Genomic DNA, 17,662 nt, shown 5'->3' with positions numbered 1-17,662 from the left:
TAGTCATCATATTTGTTGGGCCAGAATTTGTGTCAGCTAAACCAGCAAGACAGAGAAGGCCCTCAATGTAAGTGCAAATAGTCAATGGGCCCATGCAACCTTCGTAATATGGGCTCAGTCTTCCTAGAACGACTAGTTTGTAATTAGTACACGTCGTCGGTCCTGTTTTATAGTTGACAGTTGCCGAAGTTGCTTATTTGCTTAAGCTTTAATCCATATGCTCCTTTTTTTTTTTTTTGACATATATTATTAGGAGTAATCTTTCCTACACTCACTATCAGCGTTGGATGAATGATAACTATATAAAATTTGAATTTAAAATTCAATATTTTGTACACATGTCATAAATCCAACGATGATAGTATATATACACTGTCAATGTATATAAGATTTACTCTATTATTAACGATAATAGTTTTCTGTGTTCTAAGGATGTTAATAACTTTTTTTTAGTAGTACTAAGGGCGTTTAACTTAATATTATGTTCTTTAACTTTGCGCTCCAACGATAGTGTGAGACTAAAAAAAGTCAATAAGGTTCCATCGTTATTATTTCCATTCACGTCTTTTATAACCGTATGTACGTGACGAGTTGTTATAATTTATGCATTGATATTTTTTTGTTTTCCTCTCAATAGCGAATCTGACATCCGTAGTATATGCTTTGGAACTGTATAATTGAACAACACAAAACCAAAATTCCCTTGAAGTTGAGTTGTTGATTTCCATTTGAGTGTATACACTGTCAGCGTTGGATGAATGACAACTACATAAAATTTGATTTTTTTTTTAAAATGCAATGACTAAAGAAGTGAGCATGGTTTATTGACAAGACCGGAGGTTGTTCAAATGCAGGTGCAATATGCCAAAGAAGCAATCATGAGAGAACAGTCAAGTGTGGGAAGAGAGGAAAAATTCATTAGGTGGGAGAGACTTCTGGAAGGTTGGTGCAAGGTGAATGTAGATGGTCTGTCCAGGGACAGCTGGGGGAGATGGAAGTATGATTTTCACGATCATTATTGGATTAGCAAATAATATAGTTGCGGAACTCTGGGGGATCTGGAAAGGATTAGAGCTAGCATGAAAGTAAGGAGAGTGGAAGATGGTAATAGAGTTAGATTCCAAAGCAAGCATGGATCTCAATCAAAATGTGAAAGTCTATTCCCTTACCATAACTTAGATCAACCAGATAGGAGAGTACATGAGCAAATGATTGGAAATGCAAGCTGCAGCATATATGGCGTGAAGGAAATCAATGCGTCGACTGGTTGGCAAAGAGTAGCATCAGCAATGAACCAGAATTGCAGGTGGTTAGAGAACCTCCAATTGAACTTGGAGAATTATTTGGAGCTGACATATTGAGAGTTGCTACCCCACGTTTGGTAACCATTTAGAGGATGAACCTCTCCCCTTTTGTAGCCCAAAAAAAAAAAAAAGGTAAAGGGACTAGAGAAGGATTTTTTTTTTTTTTTTTTTGTTGGATAAGAAAAAAGTTTGAATGGGTTCAGTTTCGATCACCATTACGGATTAGAACATATTTTTAGAATTATAGATCGCTTTTTTACAAATCATCCATCAACACAACTCTAATATCTGCAGTAGGATTTGAATACACATCTTGCGGAAGGATTCTTTGTAAAGAAATTGTTCGATTTTACCAATTGAGTCAACTGGTATTCTTGATACGAGTTTAATCTAAACCGATCCAGGGCCAATGGGCCTGTTACAAATTCATTAGTACAGCAAACTGGGCTTGACTCTCCACCTTTAACCGAGTGAAAAAGAAAAAAGGGTTTACAGGTGAATTCGAACCGATTTTCCATACCCACCCGATGTCCCAAACTTGAATGGTTGAATGTCTCGAAAACTAGTAGACCAGAACAGAGCATAGCTTCAGACGGAGATTTTAGAAGAAATTAAAATGAAGAAGCTCTAGGGTAGGAGGTAATATCATATTTGTAAAAGAAATTGAGAGCCATTTTGTATTGGCAAAAAGAAAAAAAAAAGGAATGATGTTATCAGCTTCTCGCAAAGCCTATGCATTTCGGTACCAAAAGCACATGGTTTTGAAGAAAGCAATAAAGTTTAATGTTCTCCGGACATCGGTGTATTTCTTCCACACCTCCAGAGGAAATGAATCCACGGCTGAAGAAATCAGCAAGATTTTGATGCACAACAACTGGCAATTCCTCTTAGAATCCTCCACTGTCCCTCAAGAAAAGCTGAACCCAGATGTGGTTCAATCAGTTCTTCAAAGAAACCAACTGGATATTCATCCCAAACGCCTTTTGGACTTCTTCAACTGGTCAAACCAGCAAATGGGTACTCCTCAAAATCTCGATTCTTTCTCAATTCTCAACTTGATTCTATGCAACTCCAATTTATTCTCACTTGCCAATGGGTTATTGAGTAAAATGATCGAGACCCGGATTCCGGTTTTAGATATTTTGAGCTCATTGCTGGAATGTTGTAAGGAATGTGATAGGTTGAAATCAAGGTCTGTTGTGTTTGAGTTGTTAATTGATGCTTATAGGACAAAGGGTTTTTTGAACGAGGCTTTTTCTGTGTTTTTGGGAGCTAAAGATGGTAAATTTATGCCAAATTTGTTGTGTTGTAATTCATTGTTGAAGGATTTGATGAAGAGTAATAGAATGGAGTTGTTTTGGAAGGTGTATGAGGGCGTGGTAGAGAGCGGGGTTCCTCTTGATGTTTATACGTACACAACTGTGATCCATGCTTACTGTAAGCTTGGGAATGTTGGGGAGGCGAAAAGGATCCTACGCGTGATGGAAGAAAATGGGTGTACTCCGAATTTGGTTACCTATAATGTTGTTATAAGAGGGTTGTGTGGAAAGGGGGCTGTGGATGAAGCGCTTCAACTGAAGAGGTCAATGGATGATAAGGGGTTGATTCCAGATAGTTACACGTGTTCGATACTTATAGATGGGTTCTGCAAGCAGAAGAGGTCAGTGGAAGCTAACTCAATTTTGGAAGAGATGAATGACATGGGTCTCAGGCCTGACCAAATTGCCTGTACTGCATTGATTGATGGCTTCATGAAAGAGGGTAACATAGAAGGTGCATTTAGAATTAAGGATGCAATGGTTGCAAAGGGAATCAAGTTAAACATTGTGGCTTACAATACTATAATAAATGGGCTGTGTAAAGTTGGTCAGATGGAAAAGGCAGTGGAATTCATGAATGAGATGACTACAATGGGCATAGCACCTGAAACTCAGACTTTTAATTATCTAATTGAAGCGTATATTCAAAAGGGAAGTCTGGATAAGGCTTCTGAGGTTCTTGCTGAGATGAAGGAGAGAAACATGGAACTTTCTGTATATACTTTTGGTGTCATAATAAATGGGTTATGTCGTTCTGAGGATTACTGCCGTGCAAAACTTGTCCTAGACAAAATGGTCAGTTGTGGTGTCAAGCCAAATGCCATCATCTATTCAAACATGATAAAAAGCTATGTACAGAATGGTAAGTTTGAAGATGCAACCAATGTCTTGAAGGAAATGTTGCAGAAAGGTGTTTTGCCTGATCTATATTGCTATAATTCTGTTATAATTGGCCTTTGCAAAGCCAGAAGAATGGAAGAAGCAAAAACATGTCTAATTGAAATGGGAAAGTGTGGACTAAAGCCAAATGCATATACATATGGGGCTTTCGTCTCAGGATATAGTGAGGCAGGGCAAATGGAAGTAGCAGAAAGGTATTTTAGGGAGATGCTTGATCGTGGTATTGCACCAAATCTTGTTGTTTATACATGCATGATAAATGGCTTCTGCAAAGAGGAAATTAAGCAAGCCTTTTCAACATTCAACTCTATGCTAGGACGGGGATTACTCCCAGATTTGCAACTGTATAGTGTTCTTATCAATGGCCTCTCGAAAAATGGAAAATTAACAGAAGCCATGCAAGTTTTGTCTGACCTGTATGATGCAGGTTTACGTCCTGATGTTTACACTTACACCTCCCTCATCTCAGGCTTTTGTAAGCAAGGAAATATGGAAAAAGCCTTTTTGCTTCATGATGAAATGTTCCAGAAGGGTATTTTTCCAAATATTGTCACTTATAATGCATTAATAGGTGGCCTATGCAAGTCAGGTGACATTGAGAAATCTAGGGAACTGTTTGATGGGATCTCTGGCAAGGGTTTGACGCCCAATTGTGTAACTTATGCTACAATAATTGACGGATACTGCAAATCAGGAAACCTATGTGAGGCATTTAACTTATTCAATGAAATGGCAGCAAGGGGGCTCCAACCAGATTCTTTTGTCTACAATGCCCTTGCCAATGGGTGCTGCAAGGAAGGGGAAACAGAGAAAGCATTGCTACTGTTCCATGAAATGATACAGAAAGGCATTGCATCTATTGTGACTTTTAATACTTTGATTGATGGGCTTTGCAAGTGGGGAAAATTGACTAAAGCAATTGACTTGGTGAATGAAATGACTGATAAGAAGATCACACCAAATCATATAACCTTCACAATTTTGATTGACTACCATTGCAAGGCTAGGATGATCAAAGAAGCAGAGGAACTTTTCATAGACATGCAGAACAGGAATCTGAAGCCAACAAATTTCACTTACATGTCTCTCTTACATGGTTACAACAAAGTTGGGAATCGGTCAAAAATGTTTTCAGCTTTTGAAAATTTGGTTGAGAGGGGCATTGAGCCTGATGAACTGATTTACAGCATGATGATAGGTGCGTATTTCAAAGAAGGACATTTGGAAAAAGGTTTTAAACTTTGGGATCTAGCATTGGACAAGGGATTGCTGGATGGATTGACAAATGAAACGCTAGTTGAGACCTTGTCTGGAAATGGTGAAATTTCTAGAGTAATGGAATTACTTGATAGGATTGGAAACCAAGAATATAATCCTTGTCTTGCAATGTGCAGTACTTTGATCCATGGATTGAATAAGGCAGGATATTCCAGAAGACTAGATAAAATATTAGAAATTATGAAAGGGTATGGCTGGATTCCTAAGTGCACAGCTTTAAACGAGTTCATCGATCTATACCAAATAAGTGCAAATTCTGAGAGTGTTAGCAATCTCTCAAAGCAAGCAGCCCTAGAAGTTGCTTGTCAGGTTTAAGCAGAGTTTGAGGCGATGGTAGTTATGACTTTTGCGTTCTTCGTTATGCTGGCTCTTCGACTGATTTTTGGGATACTGTATAAGGAGATGGATCTATTAAGTGTGGTGAGCAGCCTCAGTTTTTGCAGCAATTAAGTTGCGCGAAAGTTTTCAGCTGCAATCAAAAGATACATCTGTGAAAGGTAAAAATACAAAAAATTCTACACTTCATCATTCATATCAGTTGTTATCACATTCCTCCTTTCCCTTTTTACTGTTATATATACATACACATATACATACATATATATATGGCTTTGTTTTCCTCTTTTTTTAATGGGTGGGTGGGACTTTTACTTTCAATTAAGATGCACAGATGGTCCGCTTGTTCTTTTATTTACAATGTGATTATGTTTCGTTTTTTGTAGAACTTGAAAGGGTTGCATGTTTTTGTTGAAACCAGTTTCATGATTGTAGTTGGGATCTTTACTTCCATGGCAGGAATATGAAATTGCCTCCTGTTTTCTTATTTCCTTCTTTTGGGCTATTGGGGACAGAAAAATGGGTTTTTGGGGGGGGGGGGGGGGGAGGGGGTGTTGGGGTTGGTGCGGTTCTTTATGAGATGCTGTCACACACAGGCATGTATGTGCACACACCTGAACACATAACCCTAAGTATGCTAGGGGACTCTTGGCCCTCAGCAAAAGCATAGATGCTACTTTAGGTCATGGCTTCAGTTACTTAATGGAGGAGTAAAATCCCATGCTTAACAAACTGATTTGAGTTCATTTTGCAGGTGATGTGCTCCATGGTACTACCTTTAGCAATAGCAGGTGGTAAAAGAAGCAAAGGGTTTTGAGCTTAAAAGGTAATAATTATGCCTTCTATGTTTTTAATATAATAGGATTTGTTGGCTCTAGTATGTCCCTAAATATTCAGCCTAAGTTATTCTTCTATCCTTGCGTTGTTTCATTTTATCTGTGTTTTTTCCTGATGTTTCTAATGCAAATAGCTTTTGATGTGCACATGGCATCTTATGTTGACAATACTAATTATCAATGATTATCTGATCAGAATAATTTCTAATCTTCTGAAGTATTGCGGGGGTATTGAGCTGCACGTTATATGTATATATATGTTTATGTACTACTTTTTTTGAGCTATTTATTGCTGGATTGTTTACTTCTGTCCACCTCTTGAGCAGGGTTTTCGATCCTTGCTAGCTTAAGGACATCTGATGGACAAGGTTGCACATCTTACAACGATTTTAGGGGAATCATGAACTGCAATTTGGTATGCCAGATTGGAGCGCTGTGTTTTACTGTTGATGATTCTTTTGTTTCTTGTATTGTATTTTAGCATGAGTGAGTTATTATATTGCTTTGCAAATTGCTGCTTTACGTTTTGTCTCTCCACTGAGCAGGCACTGGTAAAAACACGAGGCAGACCAGCAAAAGTTTGAAGAAACACTTTGCTCATAGCGCAGAGTGATTAGGGAAACTTCGGACTCCATGCTCCCTGGAGCATTTTGAGCTACACACTCCCACTTTTCTCCCAAGTGAATTGTACCAAAAATCAAGCTGTATCAACATGCAGTTCATTCTTATAAATTGGCAATCCTCTGCTGTCTTTTTCTGTTTCAATGAGGACCACTGTTAATGTTTAGTCACCAAAAAGCTTCTGGTGATCACTGGCTCGAGTCACACTGATGAAGATGTTATGCGATAAATTTGTGGAATTGGTTTTCGTGCCTGATACCAAATTTAGGTGGACAAACAAATGGGACTTGGTGGATCAATGTGTCTGATTTTCTGCATTCGCTGATGACTTGTTTTGTTCTACACTGATAATTAGTGTATTTGACGAAACAAAATTATGAAAATCGGGAAAGAGTAAAAGATTTCCACTTTGATTACTGAATGTTATGTATTGTTGTTTAGTCTAATTAGTAGCTGGATGGATGATTGAGAAGTGGGAATCCAAGTAAAAAGGGAATTGGCAGTTCGAGTTGGAAAATATAAGGCTTGGGCAGATACCATATGGTTTTACTTCTTCATTTTATGCTCATAATGATTTTTGTTTAACGTTATTATTTGTTGCCACAAAATCCTTCTAATTATTCCATGAGGCTAAAACCTCATAATTTTTAACGTGATAAAATCCCAATTACACTCGGAAACTGAGTATAAAATAAAAATTAATTTTGCTTTCTGCCGAAGGATACAAGCAGATTTGGCTTTACCATGGATTGAATTGAATGAGGAGGACCAAGGTACAATGAAGGGACTACTTTTATCGCTCTTTGATTGTAAATCAAAACAGGAAAAACAACCCCGGGAGGGAAGAAAAATGACAAAGAAACGGTGGAAGCAATTTCAAAAGGAAAGAAATCAAAATTTTTCAAGATTCAATGCAAATCATACAACTATTATCCATCCTAAGCGTCCTAACAGCACATTTCTGGGGACTGCTCAAGTACAATAGGAGTCCCATGGTCACAGAGTCATCCTGAAATTACTTAAAAAAGTTATATACAGCCACAGCATATTCATCCTAGCCAATCTCAAAAGAAAAGAAACCAGAAAAGATGGCACACAAACACGAGTATCGTGCATCTTTACACTGTTTTTGGTACCACATTGTGTCTTTCAGAAAAAGGCATGCACCCAGTGGGAGACGAAAGTGAGGTAACTCCCTTGCATGGTTTAACTGGTAAGAACCTGACTAGCCATATTCAAATTACCTCAGATCCCAGGGTAGAAGAGCACCGATTTAGTACATTCGAAAGTTTTCATTTCTACCTCTGATTCATGGATCCAAGGCTATCTGCTAGCATTTTTCAAGACAGCAATTATCTCAACATCATCGAGGTCAGATTCTTTAACAAGCTGTAAAGGTGTTTTACCTTCCTTATCTGGAGCTTGCGGGTCAGCTCCCCTGCCATCCAAGGGGTCACATAAGCAGCAGTTAAAAACTTTCGAACGCACACTCCCTACTAGATGTTTAGATTTGGAAATAAAAGTCTTCTAGTATATGAATTAATTACTAAGAGCTGACTTAGTCATGCATTGTATCAATGAAGGACTTGAACTAGGTGTTTAGACAATGCACAACTTCAGGAAGTTGAAGTTCCTTCTTATACTGATAAACAAAAATCACACTTGGAAACTGAGGATAAACTGAACATGGACCCCGAAAAAAAATAAAAAAAAGGTGAGGATTCTCCACAATGAAAACAAAGAAGCATAGGATCTGTTGATTGGAAAAAGAAAAGAACATAATAGAAATCTAGTCAGATGCAAGAATTACCTAGTAAGCAGAAGCTTGACAATTGCAATTCTTCCTCTTATTATAGCATGATGCAATGGTGCCTGACCCCTTGAATCACAAGAATTTATATTTGCACCATGTTGTAGGAGCAACTCTACCATACTGACATCAGCAATTTGGCAGGCCAGGTGAAGCAAGGAACAGCCATCAAGAAGATAATTAATGAACTGACTATGACTAATGCTTTCTGCATTTGCAGATAGTACAGAACCACCATCCATATTGTCAAAGTTCTGATGAGCATTTGCATGATCCTGCAATCTCATTGGCTTGGCTAGACTTAATGGTGTAGTAAGTGAGGCTTGCCTAAGGATTGCGTTTACATCCACTTCACATATGACAATGAGGCGGTATGCTGATTTCTTATCATTCATGCGAACACTTTCCCACAATTGTTCGGCAACTGAAAGAAGATGCTTACTGTCGTTAACTTTCTGAACAAAACGTTTTTCTGCATACTGCAAAAGGAAAACACGCTGTTAATTTTTTCTTTTTCCCAGATAAAAAAAAAGAAGCAAACATCGTATTAGTAAAACAGTATTCCCCTGTACAGAAAGTGCAGATAACAATTCAAAATCAGACAAAAACTCATCTGAGTGTCCATGCATGTTTATAGCTCTTATTTTTTTTTTTTTTGAACTGTCACATTGGCGCAGCAGTCATCTCCATGCATGTTTATAGCTACTCCAAGAAAACAAGTATACAAAACCTAGCGATTATAGTCTACCGAGGTTTCTGAATGCCTTGAAAAGATCTGTGATTCGTCTGATTCCATGATAGCCAAAACTTTGCCCTTAAATTGCACATCAAACTAAAAAAAAAAAAGAGTCCATTTTAACAAATCACCGTAAAGTCAATATCTAAGAGATTGTCTTTAATGTGACTTTTTAAAGTAAAATTGACTTCCTTAGTTTGCGAACAACAATAAATTCAACAATACTTGTATAGTTTCCAATTAAGATATGAACATTTGAGTAAATAATCCAACTGAACTGATAGAGATAAAAAAAGAAGAAGAGTTAGTACCTTTGCATGAATGAACTTCTCCTTAACTGAGATATGATCATCATGACTGGGTTTACTGAAAAACTGTTTGTGTTTATCAGACTCAAAGAACCTGCATCAAAGATATATATATTTAACATTAAGCCTTTAAAACAAGATAATCAACTGCAGAAAACTCTGCAACACTTACCGCCTTGGTATTTCATCAGCCTGAAAAGTTTTTCTTGCATTCAACAGCCCCTCCCATATTGAATTCACAAAGACGTTCCCCAAGGCCTGGAACAACGCTATCACAGAAGGTTCCCAGACCTTCACATCGAGAGCTAAGGATCTCACCTGCACTTGAAGTACACAACAATGTAGGATTAGCAACCAAGAAAATCATTTGCTACTAGCGCTAAAAGTAATCAGCTACAATGAGCAACCAGCACTTTTCTTCTCATGAGCTATTTATTGTCAAAATTCCTTTCATATACAACCAGGACTAGGTCTTGATAGAACCTTTACACTAGAAATGTGTTTGTAAGATATTGAAAATTAACAGCAAATGTGAGAAGGTTAAAACGCAAACTTGAGATAAAAAAAAAACTTGCCTTTGATATATGTACCCCAAGGTTTCGGTGAACACCAGAACACTCTATACAGATTAGGACACCAAGATTCAGGGAAGCCCAGTCTGGTTCAAGCGCACCACAATCAGCGCACACATCGTTCCCAGGTAATCTTTTTAATGTATCAACTGGCTTATCAATTTTCATACTATGATGTAGCTGCAGTGCACTTTTTGATGAACGTATCAAGTTCCTAGAAGCAAATTCCTTATCAGAGGAATGTTCTTCAATTGTCCCGTGATCATAATCTGGACTTCCGATGGAACTACTTTCACTACTGGGGCTTGCAGCAAAATGCTGGCACATGATTGAATTAGTATAATTCATGAGAACCAAACACTACGTTTAGAATGCACTGATGCAGTTCGATTTTACCTTCTCGGGTTCCTGGGAACTCAGTAAAGATGCAATAACTCCAGTTATTTTATCAATCCAATCCATTTGCTCTGTTGCACTCTCTGCCTACATGACCAAACAACTACTAAGCTACCGCCCAAGATAACGAGTCTTTAAGTAATTGGGTTACAAAAGACATTCAGCCTCACCAACTAAAAAGTTTCTCACTACTCAAACTATTAAACATGTCAGGCTAATAAGTATTTACCTGCAAGGTGTAATTCTTCGCTGGTGAAATTATCCTGAAGCAAAATCTCAGATCTGATTGATCTGCATCAACTTTTATTGTTGATGTGAGTAAGTTCACCGTGTGACGTGCAACAGACTTTTCATCGTGTACACCACCATGATAATGAGAAGACAACCAACGACTTAGAAGTCCAGAACTGGGTTCTGAGGGAGAACTTCTATGTACATGAAAGTGACTTCCAGATCCTGGGAACTAGTAGAGAATAACATATTAAGTGGAGAGGAACCAAAAGGAAGGAGCCTTTGACATGAAATTTTTGTTTAAATTACTTACAGATGACCTGCTCCATTGTTTGCGATAGTAATACAACATTCCTCTGCTATCCAAGACAAAAAATCTTCTCTTCCAGTCACCTCTTAAATTAGAAGAACGTTTTGAGAGATATCCTTGTTTAATGGTTTGCACCTAAACTATTGAAAACTTAGCTATAAACATAGAGATCAGGAACATATATTGAAAAGAGTAAATGCTAAAAGAAACCAAGGAAAGCTCTCTTTGGTTACAAGGAAATCAATATCAATTTGAGTACCTTCCCTTCCAGTGCAGACTGCATAACTGCCTCTATGACTTTGTGGGAACCTCTAGGGAATTGTTGTACTATATCATGACTTGGAGAACCAATGGACCCATTGAATGATCTTCTACTCTCTTGATCAACCTGCCTTTTGTACTCCTGCATCCTTTCATTTAGAGCTGCCTGCTCATAATTGGAACTTTCTCTTGCATGCTGTGCATAAGCCAAGACCTGTAACAGAATAGCTTCCCTAAACTCCACAAGATATGTATAGTTTATCATATAGACATTAAACATCAAAACTGTAGCTTAAACCATTCAGAAACCACTTCAACCACAAGGAAAACAGCTGATAGATATATTCAACAGTTCGTGCGGTTGGCTTAAATATCTGATAGAATGAGGATGTCCAGAATGTATTTTGCATACTATTTTCATGATTGAACAAATAAAGTTTTCATGTGCAAGAAGTACGTAGTAGTGGCTGCTTGACTCCATTCTCCATTACTTCATGTTTGCTATTAATAGTTGCAATCAGTTCGACAAGTCGCTAAATCATGAAGCAGCCATGAACAAAACCAATTCCTTAGAGAATATCAGCTATTGAAGGATCAAGGATAGAATTTAACAACTGAATAAAAACTTTTTAAGTTTGAGCTTCTTAAAGTAAAACATTAATACATAGATGGGAAACATTGGGCAACATCTGTGGTAAATTATGGAAATGTAAGGAAATTTAAGTAAGATTGAGGCGACATCTTGCATGTATGCCAGTCCTATTCTAGGAGGATCCCATTGATGCATCTAAGGAATGCTGTTACGGCAATGTAGCTTGTCCAATGCTTTGGCAGGGTAAGCTTCTATATAAGTCTCTGTAATTGCTTTCTTCAACCTCCTCTTAAGCATCTTACTATTACTCCTATATGCTCTTGTATGTTCCTTCCAGGGATATGAACTACTGGACAAATAAAAGAGGTGCTAAAACACGTTATCAGAAATCAGTCCATAATAAAAAAAGAAAAACTGGACCTGGTTTATGTAAGGCTCCATCTGATGCAATAGCTCGTATCCCTGTACATGACATCACTTTTTGGATTCAGCATGTGCATTATAAGCGTATCTCCATTTACTAAGAGCTTCTAATCATAAAAGGACCTGTTTGAAATAACGAAGATGAGCATCCATTGCACTACCTACAGCATCCAAAAACTCGAATCGTTTCTTTGCCTCAACAGTAGAAAGAGCACCAACCTGACCTTTCATCAAAAAGTTCTATAGTAAGACAATTTCGAAATTAGAGAATTCCATATCTTGATAGTTCTATAGAAAAAAGAAATGACTAGAAACTTAAAACAAACCAGATTGAACCGTGATTGCTCAAACACAGATCTTGAATTATGAAGTTCCTGGAACGTCCCTCTACCAAATTAGAATTTAACAGATAATGGTTACCCATAACCAATTATCTGATCAACGAAAGCAATTGGTAATAAATCATTTAATGTAAAAAACTAATGCTCAATACCTCCTCTAACGCAGCAGCTACATCATTTTTAGTGCTTTTCCTCAATGACAAATACTTCTCGCGGACCTGAGGCAGGAATAGGGTGTTAACAATAAAAGAAGAAAGTACCAACTATATCAGCATGTGATTCATCACTGTACATCCTTTATTGGTATGTTAAGATATTCCAATTGTATATTTTGTTATATTTAGTAGCTTGTAATCAAAACAAGGGGGGTTCCTGTATAGTGTACAGCAGCAAGAGATTAGGAGTAACAAGCCAGTGCTCTATCTTCTCAACTAATGATTGGGTATGTTGATGGGTTAAGTTGGTAAAATTCTGCCTATACTTAGTTCAATGGAGCTTAAAAAACCCCACAGCAACCACTAAATATAAGCTTTAGATCTACAGTGCGGTGCAAAATAGGCTCCCTCACCATTTTGTGCGTGACTAGGAGAAAGAGAGATACTCTTAAGAGAGATATGGCTCTAAATATAGAAGTGTATATATTTGAAAGGAAAAGTACCAAAGTAAGGATGATTTCTTTGACTTTTAATGGATCTCATAGTTCTCTGCAGCTTCCTACTCACTTAAGAAGATTGATGCTTAGTTTCCTAAGTACCCCAAATTATAAAACTGCTAATTATCTCTAATCCTCAAGCTGCCTGGCATGTCAGTGGACTAAAGGATTGACATGGAAATGCTAAAGGATCTATTAAGCAACTGAAGTCATAATCTAAACATAACATGAGAGTAGGTTTCTCAGCACTGCCAATAATGACAGTAAATGAAATAGGAATTTTTATAGATCAACTGAGCTTCTCATAAAAAATTGATTTGAGAAAATAAAATCAGCAAACTGCTGAGGTGTAATCATGTAATACCTGGTCATAAGTAACATTAGCCTTATCAAAACGCTTACGAGCTTCCTGCAATTTACATGATTGTGTTGATTAGAATGGAAAAGATCCTTCAATATATAATAGTAGGAGGGAAGTCATGCAGAGTTATAATGATATATACATATAAACAGTATTACAAGTAACAGAGTAACAACAACAGGTGACCCTATTATTAAGCATCATCTAATGTGCAATCTCAGAATATAAAATAAGTCATAACTGAGGTGAAATTCTAATCTCCCACTTATTTCATTTGCTTTATTCCAGTTCAATATGCATTTATTTATTGAGAACACATGCAAGCACATTAACCTACCTATAACACCAGAAAAAGTGTTTAAGACCGTGGAGACCAGGGTGACTTGCGAACAAGGACACAACAAGAAACTATGGGGGAGACATCAAAGAGAGAAATATGCATTCCTTGAAGACCAAACAGGATTATATTCTGAGCACCTCCTTCATTTTATAGAGCAAAAGCCTAAACTCAAAGTGATGGCTAGTACCTTGACATCTTGAAGATCAACATTAGCAAAGTGCAGTAGCCTATCATTTAGTATGTGCTCCACCTGAAAAATTGGAAAGTAAGGAGAGGAATTAAAACAGATATAAGACTAGGTTAAATGCCATGGTGCCGAAGAAGTTAATGTATCTATATATTAATTGCATATTAGATCAAAGGAAGCCAAGGAAACTGAAAGTACTTTTAGTAGATTCTTATGAAACTACTTTTAGTAAAGAGCAAAAAGAACAAAATGAGCTCTTTCAAAATTGAAAGAAGATTTATCACCTGCGATCGAAGAACTTCCTTGTACATTCCAATTTCTCTCAGAGCAATTGCAAACTTAGCCATATCAGGGCCTAACATATTCAATATTAAACTCCATCAGCATTAAAACCTGCAAAAGATGAATGATTGACCCAAAAAAAAAAAAGGAGACCGAAAGATGAACAAACAAATACGCTGGCAAAACAAATACATCCTGCTTGCTTGGAAGAAAGCAGTATGTTAATCTTCACTTCATTTTGAACAATTATGACTAGATTTACTTGACTGAAATCCCATGACTTGATATTCAGGACATGTATATCAAGTTCTGCTGAGAAGGGTGCTGCCTTTTTCAAGTTTTACTTTCTTTTGTCAATTTTATACCACTAGATAAAGTTCTCAACATAATCTGTCAGAAAATGACATGCAGAGATTCAGCAGGTATAGCGACAGATTTCATGCACATGGGGCCCAAGTGTTTTTGAACTCCTAGCTACATTTTGATAATCACAAGTTTTGGAGCATTAAGAGGAAACCAATTCATACAAGTCTGAAAATTTCCAAGCTGGAAAACAACTCATACAGAAAATAAACAAAAAGTACCTCCAAATGCAACAGAAATGGGATCATTGTGACCGCCTCCAAATGTTTCAAGAGCACTTGCAAAAGCAATGTCCCTATCGTATGCTTCTCCAAGACCTTCTCTGGAAAATTTGAACAAACAAATATCAAGTGTATACTTCATGATGAGCAAGTTTAACAATAAAGAGTTATCCAAGTATATTTGCAACAGAAATTAATAGACAGTTTCATGGCCCAAAAAGAAATTAGTGAATCCTCTCAGTATCTAGTTTACCAATATTTCAGAGGCTGATATCTGCTGCAATGAGCAATTAACAATTCAATCATATCAAACAATCTGAGAAGGGATTCTTTAACAACGCAAAACAACATTACTGTATTAGAAGAAGAAGGCAAGAGAAGTCAAAGAGCTTCATTAGGTAGAAATTTCATTTCCAATCAGCTCAATTTCATCGACCAAGATTCTCTTTAAACTTAGATGGTTTTCTAAAAGGAAATTAGTTAAGCACAAAATCCGTGCATTGCAGTTGTGATTACCCATCCACAACATCATCTTGGAGGTATTTCTCCTCGTTAATACACCCAAACAAGCTTGAAAGACAGTTGTATCCCTCTCCACACCCCCATTTTTACAGCTACATTTGAAATTTAAGTCAGCATAAATAGCTCTTGTTCCTATCCTGTCTTATGCCAAAAGGCCCTTGATTCAAAAAGTATATCAATGTCAACAAATTTCATCTAATGATGTGAATTTAGACATGGAAGAAACAGAACCTAGTTTCCTATTTCTTGTGATTTTATCTTTCTAGCAAAATCAGAAGACTACCGTTTAAAGTATGTTATAAAACTAAAATAGAAGAACTTGGAATACGAAGTTATGTATCAAAAAAGACCTGATTAGATGAATGCAGAGTGCAGAATTTAACTAATACATAAACAAATGTTCAGTAGCTATAGCGGAGTAATGATCATACTTAACTGCACTTAATTGCAACCATTCTATACATGATAAGAAGTGGAATCATAGAAGGAACATGTATGCAGGATACTGAAAGAAAATGGAGGTTTAGACTTACGTGTACTTCCGGCATCCTTTAAAGAACTTTACACTTCTTTCCCTTAAATTCTCAGCACTCTCTTCCAAACATTGGATCTGATTGACAAGTAAAGTTTTAAGAATATAGTTGTAGTAGTACAGTTTTAGAATGAACAAGCAAAGTGATGCTATTTTGTCAAGGTTGTGCATCTCAGTTTGGCAAATGAAAAATCCGACAAGTAATTGAGATTCTGTCTGTAAAACACTAGCAGACTAGACAGTAAAGGAAACAAGCTGTAACAAATATATTAGCTAGTAAGTAACATGACTCCTAATTCCTGGCGTAATACTTCTCATTAGTAGGTTGTTTTTACTTCTTGAAAGTGTGCTACTTGTAGTCTAAAATTAGCATTTTCCACACTGGTTTCGAGCTCTTGTCAAGCCACATGGTGCACTCAAAAGAGCATTGGACCTTGAGGGTCCAATGCATCTGACTATGATCCAACACATATAAATCTTGCTCAGGTGAATAACCAAAGTCTCTGTTGCAACACAAGTCAATGTTGCCATTGACCCAAAAAATGCAATGATCAGCAGAAAGATAAACTAACACCGTGCCTAATGAAAGCAAATTAATATTTCCACGGTATTATCATTATGTGAGAATTGATTCACGGAAAAAAAAAAAAAAGTCAGAAGTACATAAATGGGGACAAAGAATTGAACTAAAACCTGTTGCCGGAACATCGGTGAATCATCAAGCCTTGCGAACTGCATCTTTTCCTCTTGCATCTGATCCTCTGCAATATAGCATCAACTAGCAATCCAACCCAACTTCATATGACCATGATCACTATCCCCACCGACAAATCTAACCATTAATATTCTTTTATAAAAAGAATCCTCAAAATTTTCTTTTAAAAAAAACCCATTAAAAATATCATGCTACACAATCTTGAATTGGAAAATTCTTGTCTTCAAGTTAAAAGAAGGCCAAGAAAAGTAAAGGGCAGAAAGAAGAGAGACTAAAAATGAAAAGGGAGTCGGAAATTGTTGATAGAGGTCAGAACAGAGCGAAAATAGAGGAGACAATATGGGAAAGGGGGACCAATTTATGCGATATTTCATGGCTGTCACTAAAAAATGGAAAAATACCGTTGTGGGGATGCTCATGTTTCAATTCTCATTTCTATCTTGGTGCTTTTTAAATTGAATTTTCCTTAATAATTTCCACAGTGGGGTTTAATTACTTGTTAAATGAATCCAATCCAATCCAGTCCAGAGTAGCAGATTTCCAATATTAGTACTATTTGATTATTGTAGCAGCTATAGCACTAGAGGTGAGGTGCCTGGGGCAGTGACTAAACAGTTAGTACCAGTGGTTGATGTATTTAATTTTGAGATGCAATGATTAACTGTCTAACATGACACATTAGTGCGCGCCAAATGCCTCCCCTATCCTTTGCCAACTCCAAAGTTTAAATGGCCACCCACTTTGGCATAGCCACTTTTCTTTCCTCTTTTCTTGAAAATCGTAACAGGGAAAAGAAAAAAATGAAAAGACAGAAAGAGAGAATACGCTTTTGCAAAGGCAGCAGTGGACATGGACAAGGGATGAAGGGAACCCCTTTTTTTTTTTTCTGTAAAATTCATAAGAAGCTTCCAAT

At 37.0% G+C, this 17,662-nt stretch overlaps 2 protein-coding genes across 6 annotated transcripts; one reads left to right on the top strand and one right to left on the bottom strand.

Moving 5' to 3' along the window:
- Window positions 1-1,750: 1,750 nt before the first annotated feature.
- Window positions 1,751-7,015, top strand: LOC113740299 (uncharacterized). Of its 2 annotated transcripts, none has more exons than XM_027267874.2 (4): window positions 1,751-5,298; window positions 5,892-5,963; window positions 6,300-6,388; window positions 6,519-7,015. In XM_027267874.2, the coding sequence occupies exon 1, from the start codon at window positions 2,009-2,011 to the stop codon at window positions 5,114-5,116; it is 3,108 nt and encodes a 1,035-aa protein (XP_027123675.2). In that variant the 5' UTR covers window positions 1,751-2,008; the 3' UTR covers window positions 5,117-5,298; window positions 5,892-5,963; window positions 6,300-6,388; window positions 6,519-7,015. The 2 variants fall into 2 exon arrangements, with proteins under 2 accessions (XP_027123675.2, XP_027123676.2); XM_027267875.2 differs by having other exon boundaries at window positions 6,516-7,015.
- Window positions 7,016-7,468: 453 nt separating this feature from the next.
- LOC113739682 (ADP-ribosylation factor GTPase-activating protein AGD3-like) lies at window positions 7,469-17,384 on the bottom strand. 4 transcript variants are annotated; one of them, XM_027266972.2, is made up of 19 exons: window positions 16,728-17,371; window positions 16,036-16,112; window positions 14,981-15,081; window positions 14,399-14,469; window positions 14,115-14,177; window positions 13,591-13,635; window positions 12,727-12,792; window positions 12,560-12,607; window positions 12,357-12,452; window positions 12,231-12,272; window positions 11,217-11,432; window positions 10,961-11,092; window positions 10,646-10,879; window positions 10,417-10,503; window positions 10,024-10,338; window positions 9,621-9,766; window positions 9,452-9,542; window positions 8,405-8,883; window positions 7,469-8,032 (listed from the first exon to the last, which is right to left on the bottom strand). In XM_027266972.2, exons 1-19 carry the CDS (start codon window positions 16,785-16,787, stop codon window positions 7,918-7,920), a joined length of 2,484 nt encoding a protein of 827 aa, XP_027122773.2. In that variant the 5' UTR covers window positions 16,788-17,371; the 3' UTR covers window positions 7,469-7,917. The 4 variants fall into 4 exon arrangements, with proteins under 4 accessions (XP_027122773.2, XP_027122774.2, XP_071901737.1 ...); XM_027266973.2 differs by lacking the exon at window positions 16,036-16,112 and having other exon boundaries at window positions 16,728-17,372; XM_072045636.1 differs by lacking the exon at window positions 16,728-17,371 and having other exon boundaries at window positions 14,399-14,507; window positions 16,036-16,051.
- Between the last annotated feature and the right edge of the window lie 278 nt (window positions 17,385-17,662).

This window comes from Coffea arabica, chromosome 4c (genome assembly GCF_036785885.1).
Source record: "Coffea arabica cultivar ET-39 chromosome 4c, Coffea Arabica ET-39 HiFi, whole genome shotgun sequence".
In the NCBI taxonomy this organism is placed as follows: Eukaryota; Viridiplantae; Streptophyta; class Magnoliopsida; order Gentianales; family Rubiaceae; genus Coffea; species Coffea arabica.
The sequence above is the reverse complement of the archived record's forward strand: the minus strand, read 5'-3'. Positions and strand labels throughout refer to the sequence as shown.

Excerpts from the sequence above, each read along its gene's own strand:
- LOC113740299 (XM_027267874.2), top strand. The coding sequence starts at position 2,009 with ATGATGTTATCAGCTTCTCGCAAAGCCTATGCATTTCGGTACCAAAAG.
- LOC113739682 (XM_027266972.2), bottom strand. The coding sequence starts at position 16,787 with ATGCAAGAGGAAAAGATGCAGTTCGCAAGGCTTGATGATTCACCGATG. Across the intron at positions 11,093-11,216 it reads AGTCTGCACTGGAAGGGAAG|GTGCAAACCATTAAACAAGG; the intron begins GTACTCAAATTG and ends TCAATAGTTTAG. Across the intron at positions 10,880-10,960 it reads AACAATGGAGCAGGTCATCT|TTCCCAGGATCTGGAAGTCA; the intron begins GTAAGTAATTTA and ends ATTCTCTACTAG.